The 20204-nt window shown below is 44.4% G+C and overlaps 1 protein-coding gene across 1 annotated transcript; it reads right to left on the bottom strand.

Moving 5' to 3' along the window:
• Positions 1 to 4431: 4431 nt before the first annotated feature.
• LOC137282222 (uncharacterized) lies at positions 4432 to 19952 on the bottom strand. The gene is made up of 23 exons (XM_067813957.1): positions 19902 to 19952; positions 18933 to 19257; positions 18187 to 18293; positions 13792 to 13865; positions 12656 to 13392; positions 12296 to 12577; positions 11576 to 11947; positions 10856 to 11227; positions 10046 to 10507; positions 9776 to 9967; positions 9416 to 9517; positions 9146 to 9247; positions 8696 to 8887; positions 8336 to 8527; positions 7436 to 7807; positions 6626 to 7087; positions 6356 to 6547; positions 5996 to 6097; positions 5636 to 5737; positions 5366 to 5467; positions 4916 to 5107; positions 4653 to 4747; positions 4432 to 4446 (listed from the first exon to the last, which is right to left on the bottom strand). Exons 1-23 carry the CDS (start codon positions 19950 to 19952, stop codon positions 4432 to 4434), a joined length of 5196 nt encoding a protein of 1731 aa, XP_067670058.1.
• Positions 19953 to 20204: the final 252 nt, after the last annotated feature.

Genomic DNA, 20204 nt, shown 5'->3' with positions numbered 1-20204 from the left:
CTGACAAAACTTCCCAGTCATTGACACCGATCCCTTAACAAAAGAAAATCGGCATAAAATACAGATATTTGACCTACAATATATACACTTAGGGCATTTCTGATGACATGTTTACCAATAGCCAATGTTTATGCAAGCTGCCATCACTGAATAATGACAAAATCCCTATTTTCAGCGACTATTTACTCACTGTTGACAGTGTTGTAGCGTGCGCCATGTGCATCACCCAGAAGCGATAGTTCGAAAAATAGCATTCGGAGCCTTTTCAAGGTAGACACTCCAAAGGTACATGTATATGCGAATGCCCATTTTTCCGTTTTGGGAAGTTGTGTTCTCACTGGTCAGTCTCAAAGGTTACCTAACGCGACCGATTACTACAGTTTTGTTAGAGGAGTGTAATTCATAATACTGCTTCAACTTCAGCACGGAATTAAGAGTACTGATGCAAACCATACGCAAATCCATGTCAACAGTTTTAGTATAATCGCAATTATGGAAAATGCAAAAAAAGTCATTTCATGATCGTTTGTGAACAGAAGAGAGACAAATATTACCCTATATTGTTTTCGAAAGGTCATCTATCTGAGGTTAGCTGAACAAATATACTTGAATACTTAGATATGATAAGAAAGCAACATTCTTCCTGGATAACAACATCCTTACTCGCGACTATTCTTATCCTGTTCTCAAGCAAAAGTGAAGTAGTATAGAAAGAATAGAGCTGAACAAGAATAAAGTAATATAACAACATGTAGGTTTGAATCAAGATGATTAACAACAATTATTCATCATTGTAAAGGGTTACTCTTTTTAATTGCGAATGCTGTGTTACAATAAACAAAAATACGTCCGTTATATTGTTCCTTAGCTATATCTATTAATGCAACTGGTCATTAGTCCTTGGGTCAGTGCTTCGAAGCTTATATGAATTATTATTATTATTATTATTATTATAACAAATTCCATGAGGATGTATGTGACAAAACACATTCATTTGACAGTCTTCAGTTGGGTACTAGTTCTTGCACTGACTATGTAACTTTTCTGAAGGATGTCAGTTGCATACCAATTATTCCTGGAGCTGCATGGACGATGGTAAATATAATCCAACAGGTGTTCAAGTCATTTACTGTTTAGGAGTTGTTCACAGAGGTGTCACACCTCACGGGTGTTTGAGACTGTCCTACTGTACATACATCATTGTAGTTTGAGCAGGAGGTGTCACTGTTGACGATGACTGTGTGGAAGATGGTAAAGGTGTCGAAACGGTTGTGGCTGTCGTCATTTGGGTAGTAGCTGTTGCAGGAGGTGTCACCGTTGACGATGACTGTGTGGAAGATGGTAAAGATGTCGAAACGGTTGTGGCTGTTGGAGATTGGGTAGTAGCTGTTGCAGGAGGTGTCACTGTTGACGATGACTGTGTGGATGATGGTAAAGATGTCGAAACGGTTGTGGTTGTCGTCGATTGGGTAGTAGCTGTTGCAGGAGGTGTCACTGTTGATGATGACTGTGTGGAAGATGGTAAAGATGTCGAAACGGTTGTGGCTGTTGGAGATTGGGTAGTAGCTGTTGCAGGAGGTGTCACTGTTGATGATGACTGTGTGGAAGATGGTAAAGATGTCGAAACGGTTGCGGCTGTTGGAGATTGGGTAGTAGCTGTTGCAGGAGGTGTCACTGTTGATGATGACTGTGTGGAAGATGGTAAAGATGTCGAAACGGTTGTGGTTGTCGTCAATTCGGTAGTAGCTGTTGGAGGAGGTGTCACTGTTGATGATGACTGTGTGGAAGATGATAAAGATGTCGAAACGGTTGTGGCTGTTGGAGATTGGGTATTAGCTGTTGCAGGAGGTGTCACTGTTGACGATGACTGTGTGGAAGATGGTAAAGATGTCGAAACGGGTGTGGCTGTCGTCGTTTGGGTAGTAGCTGTTGGAGGAGGTGTCACTGTTGATGATGACTGTGTGGAAGATGGTAAAGATGTCGAAACGGTTGTGGCTGTTGGAGATTGGGTAGTAGCTGTTGGAGGAGGTGTCACTGTTGATGATGACTGTGTGGAAGATGGTAAAGATGTCGAAACGGTTGTGGCTGTTGTAGATTGGGTAGTAGCTGTTGCAGGAGGTGTCACTGTTGACGATGACTATGTGGATGATGGTAAAGATGTCGAAACGGTTGTGGTTGTCGTCAATTGGGTAGTAGCTGTTGGAGGAGGTGTCACTGTTGATGATGACTGTGTGGAAGATGGTAAAGATGTCGAAACGGTTGTGGCTGTTGGAGATTGGGTAGTAGCTGTTGGAGGAGGTGTCACTGTTGATGATGACTGTGTGGAAGATGGTAAAGATGTCGAAACGGTTGTGGCTGTTGGAGATTGGGTAGTAGCTGTTGCAGGAGGTGTCACTGTTGACGATGACTGTGTGGAAGATGGTAAAGATGTCGAAACGGTTGTGGCTGTCGTTGATTCGGTAGCAGCTGTTGCAGGAGGTGTCACTGTTGACGATGACTGTGTGGAAGATGGTAAAGATGTCGAAACGGTTGTGGCTGTTGGAGATTGGGTAGTAGCTGTTGGAGGAGGTGTCACCGTTGACGATGACTGTGTGGAAGATGGTAAAGAAGTCGAAACGGTTGTGGCTGTTGGAGATTGGGTAGTAGTTGTTGCAGGAGGTGTCACTGTTGATGATGACTGTGTGGAAGATGGTAAAGATGTCGAAACGGTTGTGGCTGTTGGAGATTGGGTAGTAGCTGTTGCAGGAGGTGTCACTGTTGATGATGACTGTGTGGAAGATGGTAAAGATGTCGAAACGGTTGTGGCTGTTGGAGATTGGGTAGTAGCTGTTGCAGGAGGTGTCACTGTTGATGATGACTGTGTGGATGATGGTAAAGATGTCGAAACGGTTGTGGTTGTCGTCAATTGGGTAGTAGCTGTTGGAGGAGGTGTCACTGTTGATGATGACTGTGTGGAAGATGGTAAAGATGTCGAAACGGTTGTGGCTGTTGGAGATTGGGTAGTAGCTGTTGGAGGAGGTGTCACTGTTGATGATGACTGTGTGGAAGATGGTAAAGATGTCGAAACGGTTGTGGCTGTTGGAGATTGGGTAGTAGCTGTTGCAGGAGGTGTCACTGTTGACGATGACTGTGTGGAAGATGGTAAAGATGTCGAAACGGTTGTGGCTGTCGTTGATTCGGTAGCAGCTGTTGCAGGAGGTGTCACTGTTGACGATGACTGTGTGGAAGATGGTAAAGATGTCGAAACGGTTGTGGCTGTTGGAGATTGGGTAGTAGCTGTTGCAGGAGGTGTCACTGTTGACGATGACTGTGTGGAAGATGGTAAAGATGTCGAAACGGTTGTGGTTGTCGTCAAATGGGTAGTAGCTGTTGCAGGAGGTGTCACTGTTGATGATGACTGTGTGGAAGATGGTAAAGATGTCGAAACGGTTGTGGCTGTTGGAGATTGGGTAGTAGCTGTTGCAGGAGGTGTCACTGTTGACGATGACTGTGTGGAAGATGGTAAAGATGTCGAAACGGTTGTGGCTGTCGTTGATTCGGTAGCAGCTGTTGCAGGAGGTGTCACTGTTGACGATGACTGTGTGGAAGATGGTAAAGATGTCGAAACGGTTGTGGCTGTTGGAGATTGGGTAGTAGCTGTTGCAGGAGGTGTCACTGTTGACGATGACTGTGTGGAAGATGGTAAAGATGTCGAAACGGTTATGGCTGTTGGAGATTGCGTAGTAGCTGTTGGAGGAGGTGTCACTGTTGATGATGACTGTGTGGAAGATGGTAAAGATGTCGAAACGGTTGTGGCTGTTGGAGATTGGGTAGTAGCTGTTGCAGGAGGTGTCACTGTTGACGATGACTGTGTGGAAGATGGTAAAGATGTCGAAACAGTTGTGGCTGTTGGAAATTGGGTAGTAGCTGTTGGAGGAGGTGTCACCGTTGACGATGACTGTGTGGAAGATGGTAAAGATGTCGAAACGGTTGTGGCTGTTGGAGATTGGGTAGTAGCTGTTGCAGGAGGTGTCACTGTTGACGATGACTGTGTGGAAGATGGTAAAGATGTCGAAACGGTTGTGGCTGTTGGAGATTGGGTAGTAGCTGTTGCAGGAGGTGTCACTGTTGACGATGACTGTGTGGAAGATGGTAAAGATGTCGAAACGGTTGTGGCTGTTGGAGATTGGGTAGTAGCTGTTGCAGGAGGTGTCACTGTTGACGATGACTGTGTGGAAGATGGTAAAGATGTCGAAACGGTTGTGGCTGTCGTCGATTGGGTAGTAGCTGTTGCAGGAGGTGTCACTGTTGATGATGACTGTGTGGAAGATGGTAAAGATGTCGAAACGGTTGTGGCTGTTGGAGATTGGGTAGTAGCTGTTGCAGGAGGTGTCACTGTTGATGATGACTGTGTGGAAGATGGTAAAGATGTCGAAACGGTTGTGGTTGTCGTCAATTCGGTAGTAGCTGTTGGAGGAGGTGTCACTGTTGATGATGACTGTGTGGAAGATGGTAAAGATGTCGAAACGGTTGTGGCTGTTGGAGATTGGGTAGTAGCTGTTGGAGGAGGTGTCACTGTTGATGATGACTGTGTGGAAGATGGTAAAGATGTCGAAACGGTTGTGGCTGTTGGAGATTGGGTAGTAGCTGTTGCAGGAGGTGTCACTGTTGACGATGACTGTGTGGATGATGGTAAAGATGTCGAAACGGTTGTGGTTGTCGTCAATTGGGTAGTAGCTGTTGGAGGAGGTGTCACTGTTGATGATGACTGTGTGGAAGATGGTAAAGATGTCGAAACGGTTGTGGCTGTTGGAGATTGGGTAGTAGCTGTTGCAGGAGGTGTCACTGTTGATGATGACTGTGTGGAAGATGGTAAAGATGTCGAAACGGTTGTGGCTGTTGGAGATTGGGTAGTAGCTGTTGCAGGAGGTGTCACTGTTGACGATGACTGTGTGGAAGATGGTAAAGATGTCGAAACGGTTGTGGCTGTCGTTGATTCGGTAGCAGCTGTTGCAGGAGGTGTCACTGTTGACGATGACTGTGTGGAAGATGGTAAAGATGTCGAAACGGTTGTGGCTGTTGGAGATTGGGTAGTAGCTGTTGGAGGAGGTGTCACCGTTGACGATGACTGTGTGGAAGATGGTAAAGATGTCGAAACGGTTGTGGCTGTTGGAGATTGGGTAGTAGCTGTTGCAGGAGGTGTCACTGTTGATGATGACTGTGTGGAAGATGGTAAAGATGTCGAAACGGTTGTGGCTGTTGGAGATTGGGTAGTAGCTGTTGGAGGAGGTGTCACTGTTGATGATGACTGTGTGGAAGATGGTAAAGATGTCGAAACGGTTGTGGCTGTTGGAGATTGGGTAGTAGCTGTTGCAGGAGGTGTCACTGTTGATGATGACTGTGTGGATGATGGTAAAGATGTCGAAACGGTTGTGGTTGTCGTCAATTGGGTAGTAGCTGTTGGAGGAGGTGTCACTGTTGATGATGACTGTGTGGAAGATGGTAAAGATGTCGAAACGGTTGTGGCTGTTGGAGATTGGGTAGTAGCTGTTGGAGGAGGTGTCACTGTTGATGATGACTGTGTGGAAGATGGTAAAGATGTCGAAACGGTTGTGGCTGTTGGAGATTGGGTAGTAGCTGTTGCAGGAGGTGTCACTGTTGACGATGACTGTGTGGAAGATGGTAAAGATGTCGAAACGGTTGTGGCTGTCGTTGATTCGGTAGCAGCTGTTGCAGGAGGTGTCACTGTTGACGATGACTGTGTGGAAGATGGTAAAGATGTCGAAACGGTTGTGGCTGTTGGAGATTGGGTAGTAGCTGTTGGAGGAGGTGTCACTGTTGACGATGACTGTGTGGAAGATGGTAAAGATGTCGAAACGGTTGTGGTTGTCGTCAAATGGGTAGTAGCTGTTGCAGGAGGTGTCACTGTTGATGATGACTGTGTGGAAGATGGTAAAGATGTCGAAACGGTTGTGGCTGTTGGAGATTGGGTAGTAGCTGTTGCAGGAGGTGTCACTGTTGACGATGACTGTGTTGAAGATGGTAAAGATGTCGAAACGGTTGTGGCTGTCGTTGATTCGGTAGCAGCTGTTGCAGGAGGTGTCACTGTTGACGATGACTGTGTGGAAGATGGTAAAGATGTCGAAACGGTTGTGGCTGTTGGAGATTGGGTAGTAGCTGTTGGAGGAGGTGTCACTGTTGACGATGACTGTGTGGAAGATGGTAAAGATGTCGAAACGGTTGTGGTTGTCGTCAAATGGGTAGTAGCTGTTGCAGGAGGTGTCACTGTTGATGATGACTGTGTGGAAGATGGTAAAGATGTCGAAACGGTTGTGGCTGTTGGAGATTGGGTAGCAGCTGTTGCAGGAGGTGTCACTGTTGACGATGACTGTGTGGAAGATGGTAAAGATGTCGAAACGGTTGTGGCTGTCGTCGATTGGGTAGCAGCTGTTGCAGGAGGTGTCACTGTTGACGATGACTGTGTGGAAGATGGTAAAGATGTCGAAACGGTTGTGGCTGTCGTCGATTGGGTAGTAGCTGTTGCAGGAGGTGTCACTGTTGATGATGACTGTGTGGAAGATGGTAAAGATGTCGAAACGGTTGTGGCTGTTGGAGATTGGGTAGTAGCTGTTGCAGGAGGTGTCACTGTTGACGATGACTGTGTGGATGATGGTAAAGATGTCGAAACGGTTGTGGTTGTCGTCAATTGGGTAGTAGCTGTTGCAGGAGGTGTCACTGTTGATGATGACTGTGTGGAAGATGGTAAAGATGTCGAAACGGTTGTGGCTGTTGGAGACTGCGTAGTAGCTGTTGCAGGAGGTGTCACTGTTGATGATGACTGTGTGGAAGATGGTAAAGATGTCGAAACGGTTGTGGCTGTTGGAGATTGGGTAGTAGCTGTTGCAGGAGGTGTCACTGTTGATGATGACTGTGTGGAAGATGGTAAAGATGTCGAAACAGTTGTGGCTGTTGGAAATTGGGTAGTAGCTGTTGGAGGAGGTGTCACCGTTGACGATGACTGTGTGGAAGATGGTAAAGATGTCGAAACGGTTGTGGCTGTCGTCGATTGGGTAGTAGCTGTTGCAGGAGGTGTCACTGTTGACGATGACTGTGTGGAAGATGGTAAAGATGTCGAAACGGTTGTGGCTGTTGGAGATTGGGTAGTAGCTGTTGCAGGAGGTGTCACTGTTGACGATGACTGTGTGGAAGATGGTAAAGATGTCGAAACGGTTGTGGCTGTTGGAGATTGGGTAGTAGCTGTTGCAGGAGGTGTCACTGTTGACGATGACTGTGTGGATGATGGTAAAGATGTCGAAACGGTTGTGGCTGTCGTCGATTGGGTAGTAGCTGTTGCAGGAGGTGTCACTGTTGATGATGACTGTGTGGAAGATGGTAAAGATGTCGAAACGGTTGTGGCTGTTGGAGATTGGGTAGTAGCTGTTGCAGGAGGTGTCACTGTTGATGATGACTGTGTGGAAGATGGTAAAGATGTCGAAACGGTTGTGGTTGTCGTCAATTCGGTAGCAGCTGTTGGAGGAGGTGTCACTGTTGATGATGACTGTGTGGAAGATGGTAAAGGTGTCGAAACGGTTGTGGCTGTCGTCGATTGGATAGTAGCTGTTGGAGGAGGTGTCACTGTTGATGATGACTGTGTGGAAGATGGTAAAGATGTCGAAACGGTTGTGGCTGTTGGAGATTGGGTAGTAGCTGTTGCAGGAGGTGTCACTGTTGACGATGACTGTGTGGATGATGGTAAAGATGTCGAAACGGGTGTAGCTGTCGTCGTTTGGGTAGTAGCTGTTGCAGGAGGTGTCACCGTTGACGATGACTGTGTGGAAGATGGTAAAGATGTTGAAACGGTTGTGGCTGTTGGAGATTGGGTAGTAGCTGTTGCAGGAGGTGTCACTGTTGACGATGACTGTGTGGATGATGGTAAAGATGTCGAAACGGTTGTGGTTGTCGTCAATTGGGTAGTAGCTGTTGGAGGAGGTGTCACTGTTGATGATGACTGTGTGGAAGATGGTAAAGATGTCGAAACGGTTGTGGCTGTTGGAGATTGGGTAGTAGCTGTTGGAGGAGGTGTCACTGTTGATGATGACTGTGTGGAAGATGGTAAAGATGTCGAAACGGTTGTGGCTGTTGGAGATTGGGTAGTAGCTGTTGCAGGAGGTGTCACTGTTGACGATGACTGTGTGGATGATGGTAAAGATGTCGAAACGGTTGTGGTTGTCGTCAATTGGGTAGTAGCTGTTGCAGGAAGTGTCACTGTTGATGATGACTGTGTGGAAGATGGTAAAGATGTCGAAACGGTTGTGGCTGTTGGAGATTGGGTAGTAGCTGTTGCAGGAGGTGTCACTGTTGACGATGACTGTGTGGAAGATGGTAAAGATGTCGAAACGGTTGTGGCTGTTGGAGATTGCGTAGTAGCTGTTGGAGGAGGTGTCACTGTTGATGATGACTGTGTGGATGATGGTAAAGATGTCGAAACGGTTGTGGTTGTCGTCAATTGGGTAGTAGCTGTTGGAGGAGGTGTCACTGTTGATGATGACTGTGTGGAAGATGGTAAAGATGTCGAAACGGTTGTGGCTGTTGGAGATTGGGTAGTAGCTGTTGCAGGAGGTGTCACTGTTGATGATGACTGTGTGGAAGATGGTAAAGATGTCGAAACGGTTGTGGCTGTTGGAGATTGGGTAGTAGCTGTTGCAGGAGGTGTCACTGTTGACGATGACTGTGTGGAAGATGGTAAAGATGTCGAAACGGTTGTGGCTGTCGTTGATTCGGTAGCAGCTGTTGCAGGAGGTGTCACTGTTGACGATGACTGTGTGGAAGATGGTAAAGATGTCGAAACGGTTGTGGCTGTTGGAGATTGGGTAGTAGCTGTTGGAGGAGGTGTCACCGTTGACGATGACTGTGTGGAAGATGGTAAAGATGTCGAAACGGTTGTGGCTGTTGGAGATTGGGTAGTAGCTGTTGCAGGAGGTGTCACTGTTGATGATGACTGTGTGGAAGATGGTAAAGATGTCGAAACGGTTGTGGCTGTTGGAGATTGGGTAGTAGCTGTTGGAGGAGGTGTCACTGTTGATGATGACTGTGTGGAAGATGGTAAAGATGTCGAAACGGTTGTGGCTGTTGGAGATTGGGTAGTAGCTGTTGCAGGAGGTGTCACTGTTGATGATGACTGTGTGGATGATGGTAAAGATGTCGAAACGGTTGTGGTTGTCGTCAATTGGGTAGTAGCTGTTGGAGGAGGTGTCACTGTTGATGATGACTGTGTGGAAGATGGTAAAGATGTCGAAACGGTTGTGGCTGTTGGAGATTGGGTAGTAGCTGTTGGAGGAGGTGTCACTGTTGATGATGACTGTGTGGAAGATGGTAAAGATGTCGAAACGGTTGTGGCTGTTGGAGATTGGGTAGTAGCTGTTGCAGGAGGTGTCACTGTTGACGATGACTGTGTGGAAGATGGTAAAGATGTCGAAACGGTTGTGGCTGTCGTTGATTCGGTAGCAGCTGTTGCAGGAGGTGTCACTGTTGACGATGACTGTGTGGAAGATGGTAAAGATGTCGAAACGGTTGTGGCTGTTGGAGATTGGGTAGTAGCTGTTGGAGGAGGTGTCACTGTTGACGATGACTGTGTGGAAGATGGTAAAGATGTCGAAACGGTTGTGGTTGTCGTCAAATGGGTAGTAGCTGTTGCAGGAGGTGTCACTGTTGATGATGACTGTGTGGAAGATGGTAAAGATGTCGAAACGGTTGTGGCTGTTGGAGATTGGGTAGTAGCTGTTGCAGGAGGTGTCACTGTTGACGATGACTGTGTGGAAGATGGTAAAGATGTCGAAACGGTTGTGGCTGTCGTTGATTCGGTAGCAGCTGTTGCAGGAGGTGTCACTGTTGACGATGACTGTGTGGAAGATGGTAAAGATGTCGAAACGGTTGTGGCTGTCGTCGATTGGGTAGTAGCTGTTGCAGGAGGTGTCACTGTTGATGATGACTGTGTGGAAGATGGTAAAGATGTCGAAACGGTTGTGGCTGTTGGAGATTGGGTAGTAGCTGTTGCAGGAGGTGTCACTGTTGACGATGACTGTGTGGATGATGGTAAAGATGTCGAAACGGTTGTGGTTGTCGTCAATTGGGTAGTAGCTGTTGCAGGAGGTGTCACTGTTGATGATGACTGTGTGGAAGATGGTAAAGATGTCGAAACGGTTGTGGCTGTTGGAGATTGCGTAGTAGCTGTTGGAGGAGGTGTCACTGTTGATGATGACTGTGTGGAAGATGGTAAAGATGTCGAAACGGTTGTGGCTGTTGGAGATTGGGTAGTAGCTGTTGCAGGAGGTGTCACTGTTGATGATGACTGTGTGGAAGATGGTAAAGATGTCGAAACAGTTGTGGCTGTTGGAAATTGGGTAGTAGCTGTTGGAGGAGGTGTCACCGTTGACGATGACTGTGTGGAAGATGGTAAAGATGTCGAAACGGTTGTGGCTGTCGTCGATTGGGTAGTAGCTGTTGCAGGAGGTGTCACTGTTGACGATGACTGTGTGGAAGATGGTAAAGATGTCGAAACGGTTGTGGCTGTTGGAGATTGGGTAGTAGCTGTTGCAGGAGGTGTCACTGTTGACGATGACTGTGTGGAAGATGGTAAAGATGTCGAAACGGTTGTGGCTGTTGGAGATTGGGTAGTAGCTGTTGCAGGAGGTGTCACTGTTGACGATGACTGTGTGGATGATGGTAAAGATGTCGAAACGGTTGTGGCTGTCGTCGATTGGGTAGTAGCTGTTGCAGGAGGTGTCACTGTTGATGATGACTGTGTGGAAGATGGTAAAGATGTCGAAACGGTTGTGGCTGTTGGAGATTGGGTAGTAGCTGTTGCAGGAGGTGTCACTGTTGATGATGACTGTGTGGAAGATGGTAAAGATGTCGAAACGGTTGTGGTTGTCGTCAATTCGGTAGTAGCTGTTGGAGGAGGTGTCACTGTTGATGATGACTGTGTGGAAGATGGTAAAGGTGTCGAAACGGTTGTGGCTGTCGTCGATTGGATAGTAGCTGTTGGAGGAGGTGTCACTGTTGATGATGACTGTGTGGAAGATGGTAAAGATGTCGAAACGGTTGTGGCTGTTGGAGATTGGGTAGTAGCTGTTGCAGGAGGTGTCACTGTTGACGATGACTGTGTGGATGATGGTAAAGATGTCGAAACGGGTGTAGCTGTCGTCGTTTGGGTAGTAGCTGTTGCAGGAGGTGTCACCGTTGACGATGACTGTGTGGAAGATGGTAAAGATGTTGAAACGGTTGTGGCTGTTGGAGATTGGGTAGTAGCTGCTGCAGGAGGTGTCACTGTTGACGATGACTGTGTGGATGATGGTAAAGATGTCGAAACGGTTGTGGTTGTCGTCAATTGGGTAGTAGCTGTTGGAGGAGGTGTCACTGTTGATGATGACTGTGTGGAAGATGGTAAAGATGTCGAAACGGTTGTGGCTGTTGGAGATTGGGTAGTAGCTGTTGGAGGAGGTGTCACTGTTGATGATGACTGTGTGGAAGATGGTAAAGATGTCGAAACGGTTGTGGCTGTTGGAGATTGGGTAGTAGCTGTTGCAGGAGGTGTCACTGTTGACGATGACTGTGTGGATGATGGTAAAGATGTCGAAACGGTTGTGGTTGTCGTCAATTGGGTAGTAGCTGTTGCAGGAAGTGTCACTGTTGATGATGACTGTGTGGAAGATGGTAAAGATGTCGAAACGGTTGTGGCTGTTGGAGATTGGGTAGTAGCTGTTGGAGGAGGTGTCACTGTTGATGATGACTGTGTGGAAGATGGTAGAGATGTCGAAATGGTTGTTGCTGTTGGAGATTGGGTAGTAGCTGTTGCAGGAGGTGTCACTGTTGACGATGACTGTGTGGAAGATGGTAAAGATGTCGAAACGGTTGTGGCTGTCGTCGATTGGGTAGTAGCTGTTGCAGGAGGTGTCACTGTTGATGATGACTGTGTGGAAGATGGTAAAGATGTCGAAACGGTTGTGGCTGTTGGAGATTGGGTAGTAGCTGTTGGAGGAGGTGTCACTGTTGATGATGACTGTGTGGAAGATGGTAAAGATGTCGAAACGGTTGTGGCTGTTGGAGATTGGGTAGTAGCTGTTGGAGGAGGTGTCACTGTTGATGATGACTGTGTGGAAGATGGTAAAGATGTCGAAACGGTTGTGGCTGTTGGAGATTGGGTAGTAGCTGTTGCAGGAGGTGTCACTGTTGACGATGACTGTGTGGAAGATGGTAAAGATGTCGAAACGGTTGTGGCTGTTGGAGATTGGGTAGTAGCTGTTGCAGGAGGTGTCACTGTTGACGATGACTGTGTGGATGATGGTAAAGATGTCGAAACGGTTGTGGCTGTCGTCATTTGGGTAGTAGCTGTTGCAGGAGGTGTCACTGTTGACGATGACTGTGTGGAAGATGGTAAAGATGTTGAAACGATTGTTGTTGTCGGGGATTGGATAGTAGCTGTTGCAGGAGGTGTCACTGTTGACGATGACTGTGTGGAAGATGGTAAAGATGTCGAAACGGTTGTGGCTGTCGTCGTTTGGGTAGTAGCTGTTGCAGGAGGTGTCACCGTTGACGATGACTGTGTGGAAGATGGTAAAGATGTCGAAACGGTTGTGGCTGTTGTAGATTGGGTAGTAGCTGTTGCAGGAGGTGTCACTGTTGACGATGACTGTGTGGAAGATGGTAAAGATGTCGAAACGGTTGTGGTTGTCGTCAATTGGGTAGTAGCTGTTGGAGGAGGTGTCACTGTTGATGATGACTGTGTGGAAGATGGTAAAGATGTCGAAACGGTTGTGGCTGTCGTCGATTGGGTAGTAGTTGTTGCAGGAGGTGTCACCGTTGACGACGACTGTGTGGAAGATGGTAAAGATGTTGAAACGGTTGTGGCTGTCGTTGTTTGGGTAGTAGCTGTTGCAGGAGGTGTCACCGTTGACGATGACTGTGTGGAAGATGGTAAAGATGTCGAAACGGTTGTGGTTGTCGCCGATTGGGTAGTAGCTGTTGGAGGAGGTGTCACTGTTGTCGATGACTGTGTGGAAGATGGTAAAGATGTCGAAACGGTTGTGGCTGTTGTAGATTGCGTAGTAGCTGTTGCAGGAGGTGTCGTTGTTGACGATGACTGTGTGGAAGATGGTAAAGATGTTGAAACGATTGTGGCTGTTGTTGATTGGGTAGTAGCTGTTGCAGGAGGTGTCACTGTTGACGATGACTGTGTGGAAGGTGGTAAAGATGGTGGAACTGTTGTGGCTGTCGTCGATTGGGTAGTAGCTGTTGCAGGAGGTGTCACTGACGAGGACTGTGTGGAAGATGGTAAAGATGTCGAAACGGATGTCGATGAAACTGTGGCTGACGACGACGGAACTGTTTGTGATGATGGAATATTGGTTGTTGATGCTATAGAAATTGGTGGAGGAGGACAGAGTACAGAAGACGATGTTTCGCTTGATATCGTAATTACCAACCCACATTCTCTTGTCGAATCGACGTTTAAAGTTCCGATTTGTCCATCTTTCGATTGTTCAATGATAAACTGCGCCAATTCCTCTCTCAGCACTTCTGCAAGTCGTGATGATATTTGTTGTACTACTATTTCGTAGAGACAGATCAAACTGCCATTTCTGGAAAGGAAGTGTTTACAAATTTTATATCTATTATTTTCAAGATCGCATCGCGTCAACATTAAAATACTGGTCAGTGTTGTACAGTGCTGACATTGACAACTACATTGTCCTTTAAGAGACCACCATTCCGACTACCAGGGACAGGACAAACACTCTAAATTGCTGACATTACCTTATCTCCAGTACTTTACAAGAAGAATCCTTGTCCTTTAACGGGGAGCTGCCAGCGACTAACGTCTTGTCCATCTGTAAGAACAGTGCGTGAGTTAACGTCACATCGGCAATGCTGTCACAAGCGACAGTAGAATCTGCATGTGTTTTTTCTCTTAAGACCGTAACCGGTTTGTCATACTAGTGGCGATATCTGGTTTCGGTTTGCGCATGATCGGCACGTGGAAGCGATAGTTTCTGTTAGTCATTTGAAGGGGGATAGCCGTTAGGCCAGGCAGCATCAAGCTGAACACCAAAATATGTTGCTCTACTCATATATGATCACAGCATATCAACAAAGTGTTTGTATTCTTTATTTCTTGTGTTTTGGGGACATTTCATGCTACAATACTATTCTAAGCATCGTAATATTATTACCAGGTATGTTTCCCACTTCATGCAAATAAAACTCCTACTTTCTGGAGTTCATAACATTTATGGAAATTATCTTGATATTTCTTTCCTGACACTTATGTTCACCTTAATAATTTGAACGATATGTGTGCGAATTTTGGTGGTATTTAATTGAAACTCTTCATCTGCTTTTCACATTAACATGTTCATCAAAACAGGTTTTAAAGGAACACTATCTTGTTCGTTTTAGTGGTGTATTGCTTTAGCAAAATCCATGTATTAATGTATGGACTTAGCTGTTTATATGGACGTATGGCCTCCTTATTTGTTACAGCTTTTTACTTTAGTCCAGTCCAGTGATCAAAAGTTCATGATCTTCCAACCATATATGCATGTCAACAATGTAAATGTGACCTGACTGATAAAGGCGGTGAATCTGAAGTGATTCAGCATATTGGCAATATTTCAACCTTATCGTGACGAGAACGCTTTTGACATTTAACTAGAATAATATCACAATCACATTACAACTAGAGGTAAAGGTAATAGCACTGTTTGGACAATGCAATTTAAAACACGGGCTTTTGCCTCCTGCATAGACCTGTATTTACATCATTCCTTCAGCTGCAGGCGATGGGAGGAAGATTTAGCCAGAATTTAAAGTAACAAATCTACTCCGATTAAATGCACGGTGATCAAAATTCAGTTTGAAAGGACTTATGTACCCTCTCAGGAGGACAATAATTTTACACTACTTCAACCTCCTTCGAGGGTACAGCCATTAACAATCGTAGCTCCTAATTTATATCACCATGCTAAAACCATTTATCATTGTAGAAAACATATTATTCAAAATGTGTCTAATGATTCTATTTCCTTTAACAATTAAGTGATTAAATGATAATTAACTTAATTATAGTTTTGACACTGAAGCAACTGAATCCCCTTGTGATTGCAGATTTTTTCATCACAAGGGATACAAAACGGACGATCTTCACCTTTCAATAAATATTCATGTGTATACCCCGTAAGGCCAGTATCTTCAGTATCTTCACATAATGACCTCTTCAAATCTAGACTGACAACCCAAGAAGGTGTGACCAATATATGGGTTTATGTCATGTAATTTATTGTTACCGTCTTGGGTGTCTTTTGCATCAAATCATGGATGTAAGTTCCAATGCTAGCTCTGAAGTGATGTCACAGATTTGTTGAGTGCTGCATTGACAGCAAAATCAGCCATTGTGTTGGTAAAAATACCAACATGGTTGACTAACCAACAAAAGATGATGTATTGGCCAGTAGAAAGAGCGTTATACAATTCAATAATTTCTATTAAAAGTGGATGTTTGCAAGAAAGATTTTTAATACCCTGATGGCATGAAAAAGAATCAGAACATTACGTGTTGTTGTCCTTGGACCCATCTGTAAATAAGGATTTGTAGGTGTTATATTTACTTTTCAGTTGATTATATTTTTGTTTTAACTGCAAAGCATTTGTGTGTGATTTTTTAGGTGTTGTCAGTGTTCGGTCAACTTTTGGTCGAACTAACTGCCAAGGAGGAGAAGAAAGCAGACGGGAAGGAGATATAGTGTTACGAGTATGTATTTTCTGTATATTTTTTGTTATTAATTAAGTAATAATTATGGTTGGGTCACAACATTTAGTGTTTTGAATGATAATTATGATGGGTCACATTTCGTTTAATAGCTGGTCAACACTTTTAGGATTCTGATTTTCCAGAATTCATCTGCTCCTAGTTTTCTATGTGTTCACTTCCGGGAGACTTATTCGAGGGCATTCTACAGTGTTGACGATTGTCGTATGTACCCGAACTTTCGGGAAATGACTTAGTATATATATAAAGGCTGGTTGACGTCGACACTCTTTCATATTAACTGGAGGATATATTACTGCCAACGCTTGATTATCAAAACCCATCAACGCCTGACCTACATTATCCGCTGTCAGACCAATCGCTGTGTTCACATTCTGCATAGTTGACCTTCTCTCGCACTAAGACTTTGGTGAGTTTGCTATATTGTATTTTGTGACCCATTGCCTTAGATTTGGTCTCTCCTGAAATCAGTATTGTGAAAGTGACTTGTGACTTTGTATACCTTGCTCTCGTTGCATAATAATACATAACTTGAACGTTTATGATTTGTCTTTGTTCTGTTTTGCTGGTTCACAAGGGGATTTCTTACATCGTTTGTCACGGTAAATTCTTAACCGTAACAATAGTCTGTAGCTCAATACCAGCAGCAGAAACGAAAGGTTTGACTTTTAGTCCCAGAGGTGGAACAAGAGAAGGTTCTTCGTTGTATATATCCCCATAAAGAGGATTAAAAACACAACTGTGTGCAGGATTGGACTCATAAGGGTATAGCTTTGTGATATATTGTAACGATACTTTGATACGGCGATGTTTTAATGATGCCTCGTCAGCCTCGACAGAGAGACTATCAATGGGAAAGATCCAATACAAAGTCTGAGACCTTTGGTGGTGGGCAAAATCAAGTAGTGTAAGGTTGCTTGTACCAGCGATCTATATAAGTGAAGAAGAGTAGTTTGGATTCTCCCCATTTAGTGAATTTAGAATTGGAAACTGCTTTTAACACGTCGAGTGCTTTCAGACAGTTTGCTTTTAGATGTTTAATATGGGGAAGAAAAGTCAAATGCGAGTCAAAGATGAGACAAAGGAAATTAGCTTCCTTCACAACTTTGATTGGTGTGCCATTTAAAGATATTTCAGGGTCTTTATGGGGTCTGTATTTTCTTCAGAAGAGTATGCTATTGGTTTTAGATTTAAAAGTGGTATCTAAAGCTTTCTAGAGATCTGAGAATATCGATACGGCACGTTTATTTACTTCAGCATTTTACAAGAGATCCCAATCATAGCAAAGCTCCACTGGACTTCGATTTTCTCCCGAATCTACATTGATTATTTGTGATAATATCATTGGTTTTAAGATACCAAATTAATCTATTATTCACCATTCGTTCCATGGTCTTATAGAGACAGCTGGTTAGAGGTATAGGTCTGTAATTTGATGGATCAGTATGAACCCGACCAGGTTTTGGTATTAGAACTACAATGGCATTACACCATGACGGAGGAAAATTTCCAGACGTCCTTATTTAATCAGATATCTCGAAAAGTGTCAAAAGACATGATTCAGGCAAATGCTTCAGTAGCTGATAATGGATAATATCACCACCTAATGCAGTATCATCAGCTTGCTTAAGAGTTGATTGACGCTCATGTAATCTTCACCATTATGTAAATCGAAATTAATTTTTGTCTTTACCTGTTATTTTTGATACCTCTGCAACTCAGGAACATAATAGGGTATTTATTTTTTGCTAGTCGACACTTTGTGTTTTATGTACTTAGAATATCGGCATCATTTCTGTAACATTTAGTAACTATATTTTTATGTAGTCCATGTTTTCAAAACTGTTTCGTTTGTTAGTACTTTCAAAGTCATTAATTTAACAGTAATAGGGGCTATTTACTAAAATATTGGTCAAGTATGTTGAATGTAACATTATTCATCACTGCAGGTGGCTAGAAACTTTGTTAGACGTGTATTTACGGATTTGAACATGTTAACTTCACTCCGATGTTGACATAACCAGTTATGATAGCAAGTATTCGTTCGTTCTATTGTTGAATTTTCCTTCCACCAAGTAAAACGTTTAACAGAAGACGTCCCTTTCTTTCATTCATCAGTTATTTCCTGCTCCGACATGCCAGACAAGGAACGGGTCCGGTCATGTACTATGCCTTTAGTGTCCTGTGTTCAGAAACAACAACCTTAATATTTTAATGTTATTTAGTGATGGATAACAGATTGAGGGATTGCTGTTTCCTCACACATTCTACTAGTTGGGAGCCGCATGATATTCGTCACCTTTCCACAATGCCCATGAATAGCTTTAGAAATGGCAAAGGGGTTATATTATTCTTTTGCTTGTAGGTTTGATTATCCATCATACCTGGTTGCAGAATTCTGTGGCTTGAGCCTTAAACTGAGGACTTGAGGGGTCGGCGAGTTCAGGTGTGTACGTCTTTCCCGTCACTCGGAGACTGGACTGGAGGCGTACTGGAAACGAGATGTCTACATTGGATGGCACAGGGTCATGGTATATATGGAGCAATTGTAACAAGCAGGTACCTCAGTCTGTCGTTATATCATACAGGGTAGATGGTTATGCTGGTGCAATCCATAGGCCAGATGCTTCCTAGGCTTGCCATTATGATACGAAGCGGCTGAGTAATATCAACCTCGAGCACAGCGATATTGTCCATCACTGGTTTGCTCGCATAATCCTCCAAGGTAGCCTGAATAAACGCTCGCTGGTTTTATTTAATTGTCAGCGTTGGTCAGGTGCCCTTGCTGATTCGGAAGTGAAAGTGTTAATACATCCTGCTCAGTCTATATTGTATTTTCACAACGTTCGTTGTGTTTGATGGCAAATAATGTACTCACCAGCAGGAACTGTTTCGGATGGCATTTGCGTAACTGAAACATGCATCAATGCTCGAGTAATGGCAGATACCTCAGAGCATATTCGGAATACCAGTGTCATGAAACTCTGATTACACAATGTATTTGCAAAAACATTAGTGGTACTTTTAACTTTCAGTTTCTCAGCATGGAGTATACTTCATGACAACAGCGTCATAATCTATATTCTATGTTTTACAACATAGTTACAAGTGACAGTCGATGCACACTCACGGATGACGGACACAATGATGGAGCCGACGATGATACCGACGAGGAGAAAAAGGAGGAAAACAAAAACACAGAATTTCCTGTTAGATCTCTTCATGGATGAGTGTTCAGTGGAGGACTCGTGGATGCTGACATCCTCCTCACTGGGCTGATACCTGGGCACAGGCATCACGCCGTCACCACTCTGCGGGATGGAGAAGAACCTGTAGGCACCTTGAAGTTTCTGGTAGTCCACATCATTGTCGTATGTCAGCATAGGGTTGAAGTACATGACCTCCGGTGTGTTGAAGTCATCCGAGCTTGCATTAAGGCTCGACAGATATGGCCACTGAAAATTGTAGAACGAAGCATCGTAATGTGAGCTGCATGCTACTGGATGCTTTTACTGGGAGGCTGGCAAGGACTGTGGGACTTGGGGCCAACATGTCGAGGGGCTCTGTAATACCACGACGTTTGCATGAACCTGTCAGTCACAAAAGAGAATACCTAACATCTAATAAAGGTACAGGTGCGACGCACAGTATGTCACTGCGTGTTTGCGGGACATAAATATATGCACGTGATCTCTACATTGACTTGATCTCGTCTGCACACACAATACTTATGTCACTTAGCGGCAAGAAAGAATATGGCGATGCATGGGTATACAGTGAGAACTGCTGGCAAACACAGAGCGAATTTATAGACATGTAACAGATAGTGTATATTTATTGATTGATATGGAGGTCTTCAACTTTCATAAAGATTTTGTGGTTTATGTATTATATATTCCTCCAGAAATCTCCCGGTATTACATAGATAATCAGAAGGACGGTCTAGAAAAGTTGTTGATGTGACATTGCATGTTCTTGTGATGCCTGGAAGAGACTGGTAATTAAAGGGCACACTTAAAAGACACAATATAGTATAAAACAACGGCTATAGATCGCCAACAACATGAGATAGCCCGGGAACCATGGATACTTACATTACCTTTACCACCTGCATGGACCCCTGCTGGATTTCCACCATCCCTTCAGCCATTGGAATGTTATTTACCCTGTTTCAGTGGCATTTTAGAAGTTGAGGTGTAAAAATAGGACAAAGTATTATGGATAACAACGTCTTTATTGCGTGATTGCCTATATGTTATTTACTCTGTTTCAGTGGCATTTCAGAAGTTGAGGTGTACAAATAGGACAAAATATTATGGATAACAACGTCTTTATTGCGTGATTGCCTATATGTTATTTACTCTGTTTCAGTGGCATTTTAGAAGTTGAGGTGTACAAATAG

The sequence above is a fragment of the Haliotis asinina genome, chromosome 4 (genome assembly GCF_037392515.1).
Source record: "Haliotis asinina isolate JCU_RB_2024 chromosome 4, JCU_Hal_asi_v2, whole genome shotgun sequence".
Taxonomy (NCBI): domain Eukaryota; kingdom Metazoa; phylum Mollusca; class Gastropoda; order Lepetellida; family Haliotidae; genus Haliotis; species Haliotis asinina.
This window is presented reverse-complemented; position numbering and strand designations above follow the sequence as displayed.

What these genes read in the sequence shown, in the direction of transcription:
- LOC137282222 (XM_067813957.1), bottom strand. Translation starts at nt 19,952, where the DNA reads ATGGCTGAAGGGATGGTGGAAATCCAGCAGGGGTCCATGCAGGTGGTA. An exon ending in TGTAAAGTACTGGAGATAAG is followed by an intron (nt 13,393 to 13,791) that starts GTAATGTCAGCA and finishes CAATTTCTATAG; the next exon opens with CATCAACAACCAATATTCCA. An exon ending in CCACACAGTCATCGTCAACA is followed by an intron (nt 8,528 to 8,695) that starts GTGACACCTCCT and finishes TCTTCCACACAG; the next exon opens with TCATCATCAACAGTGACACC.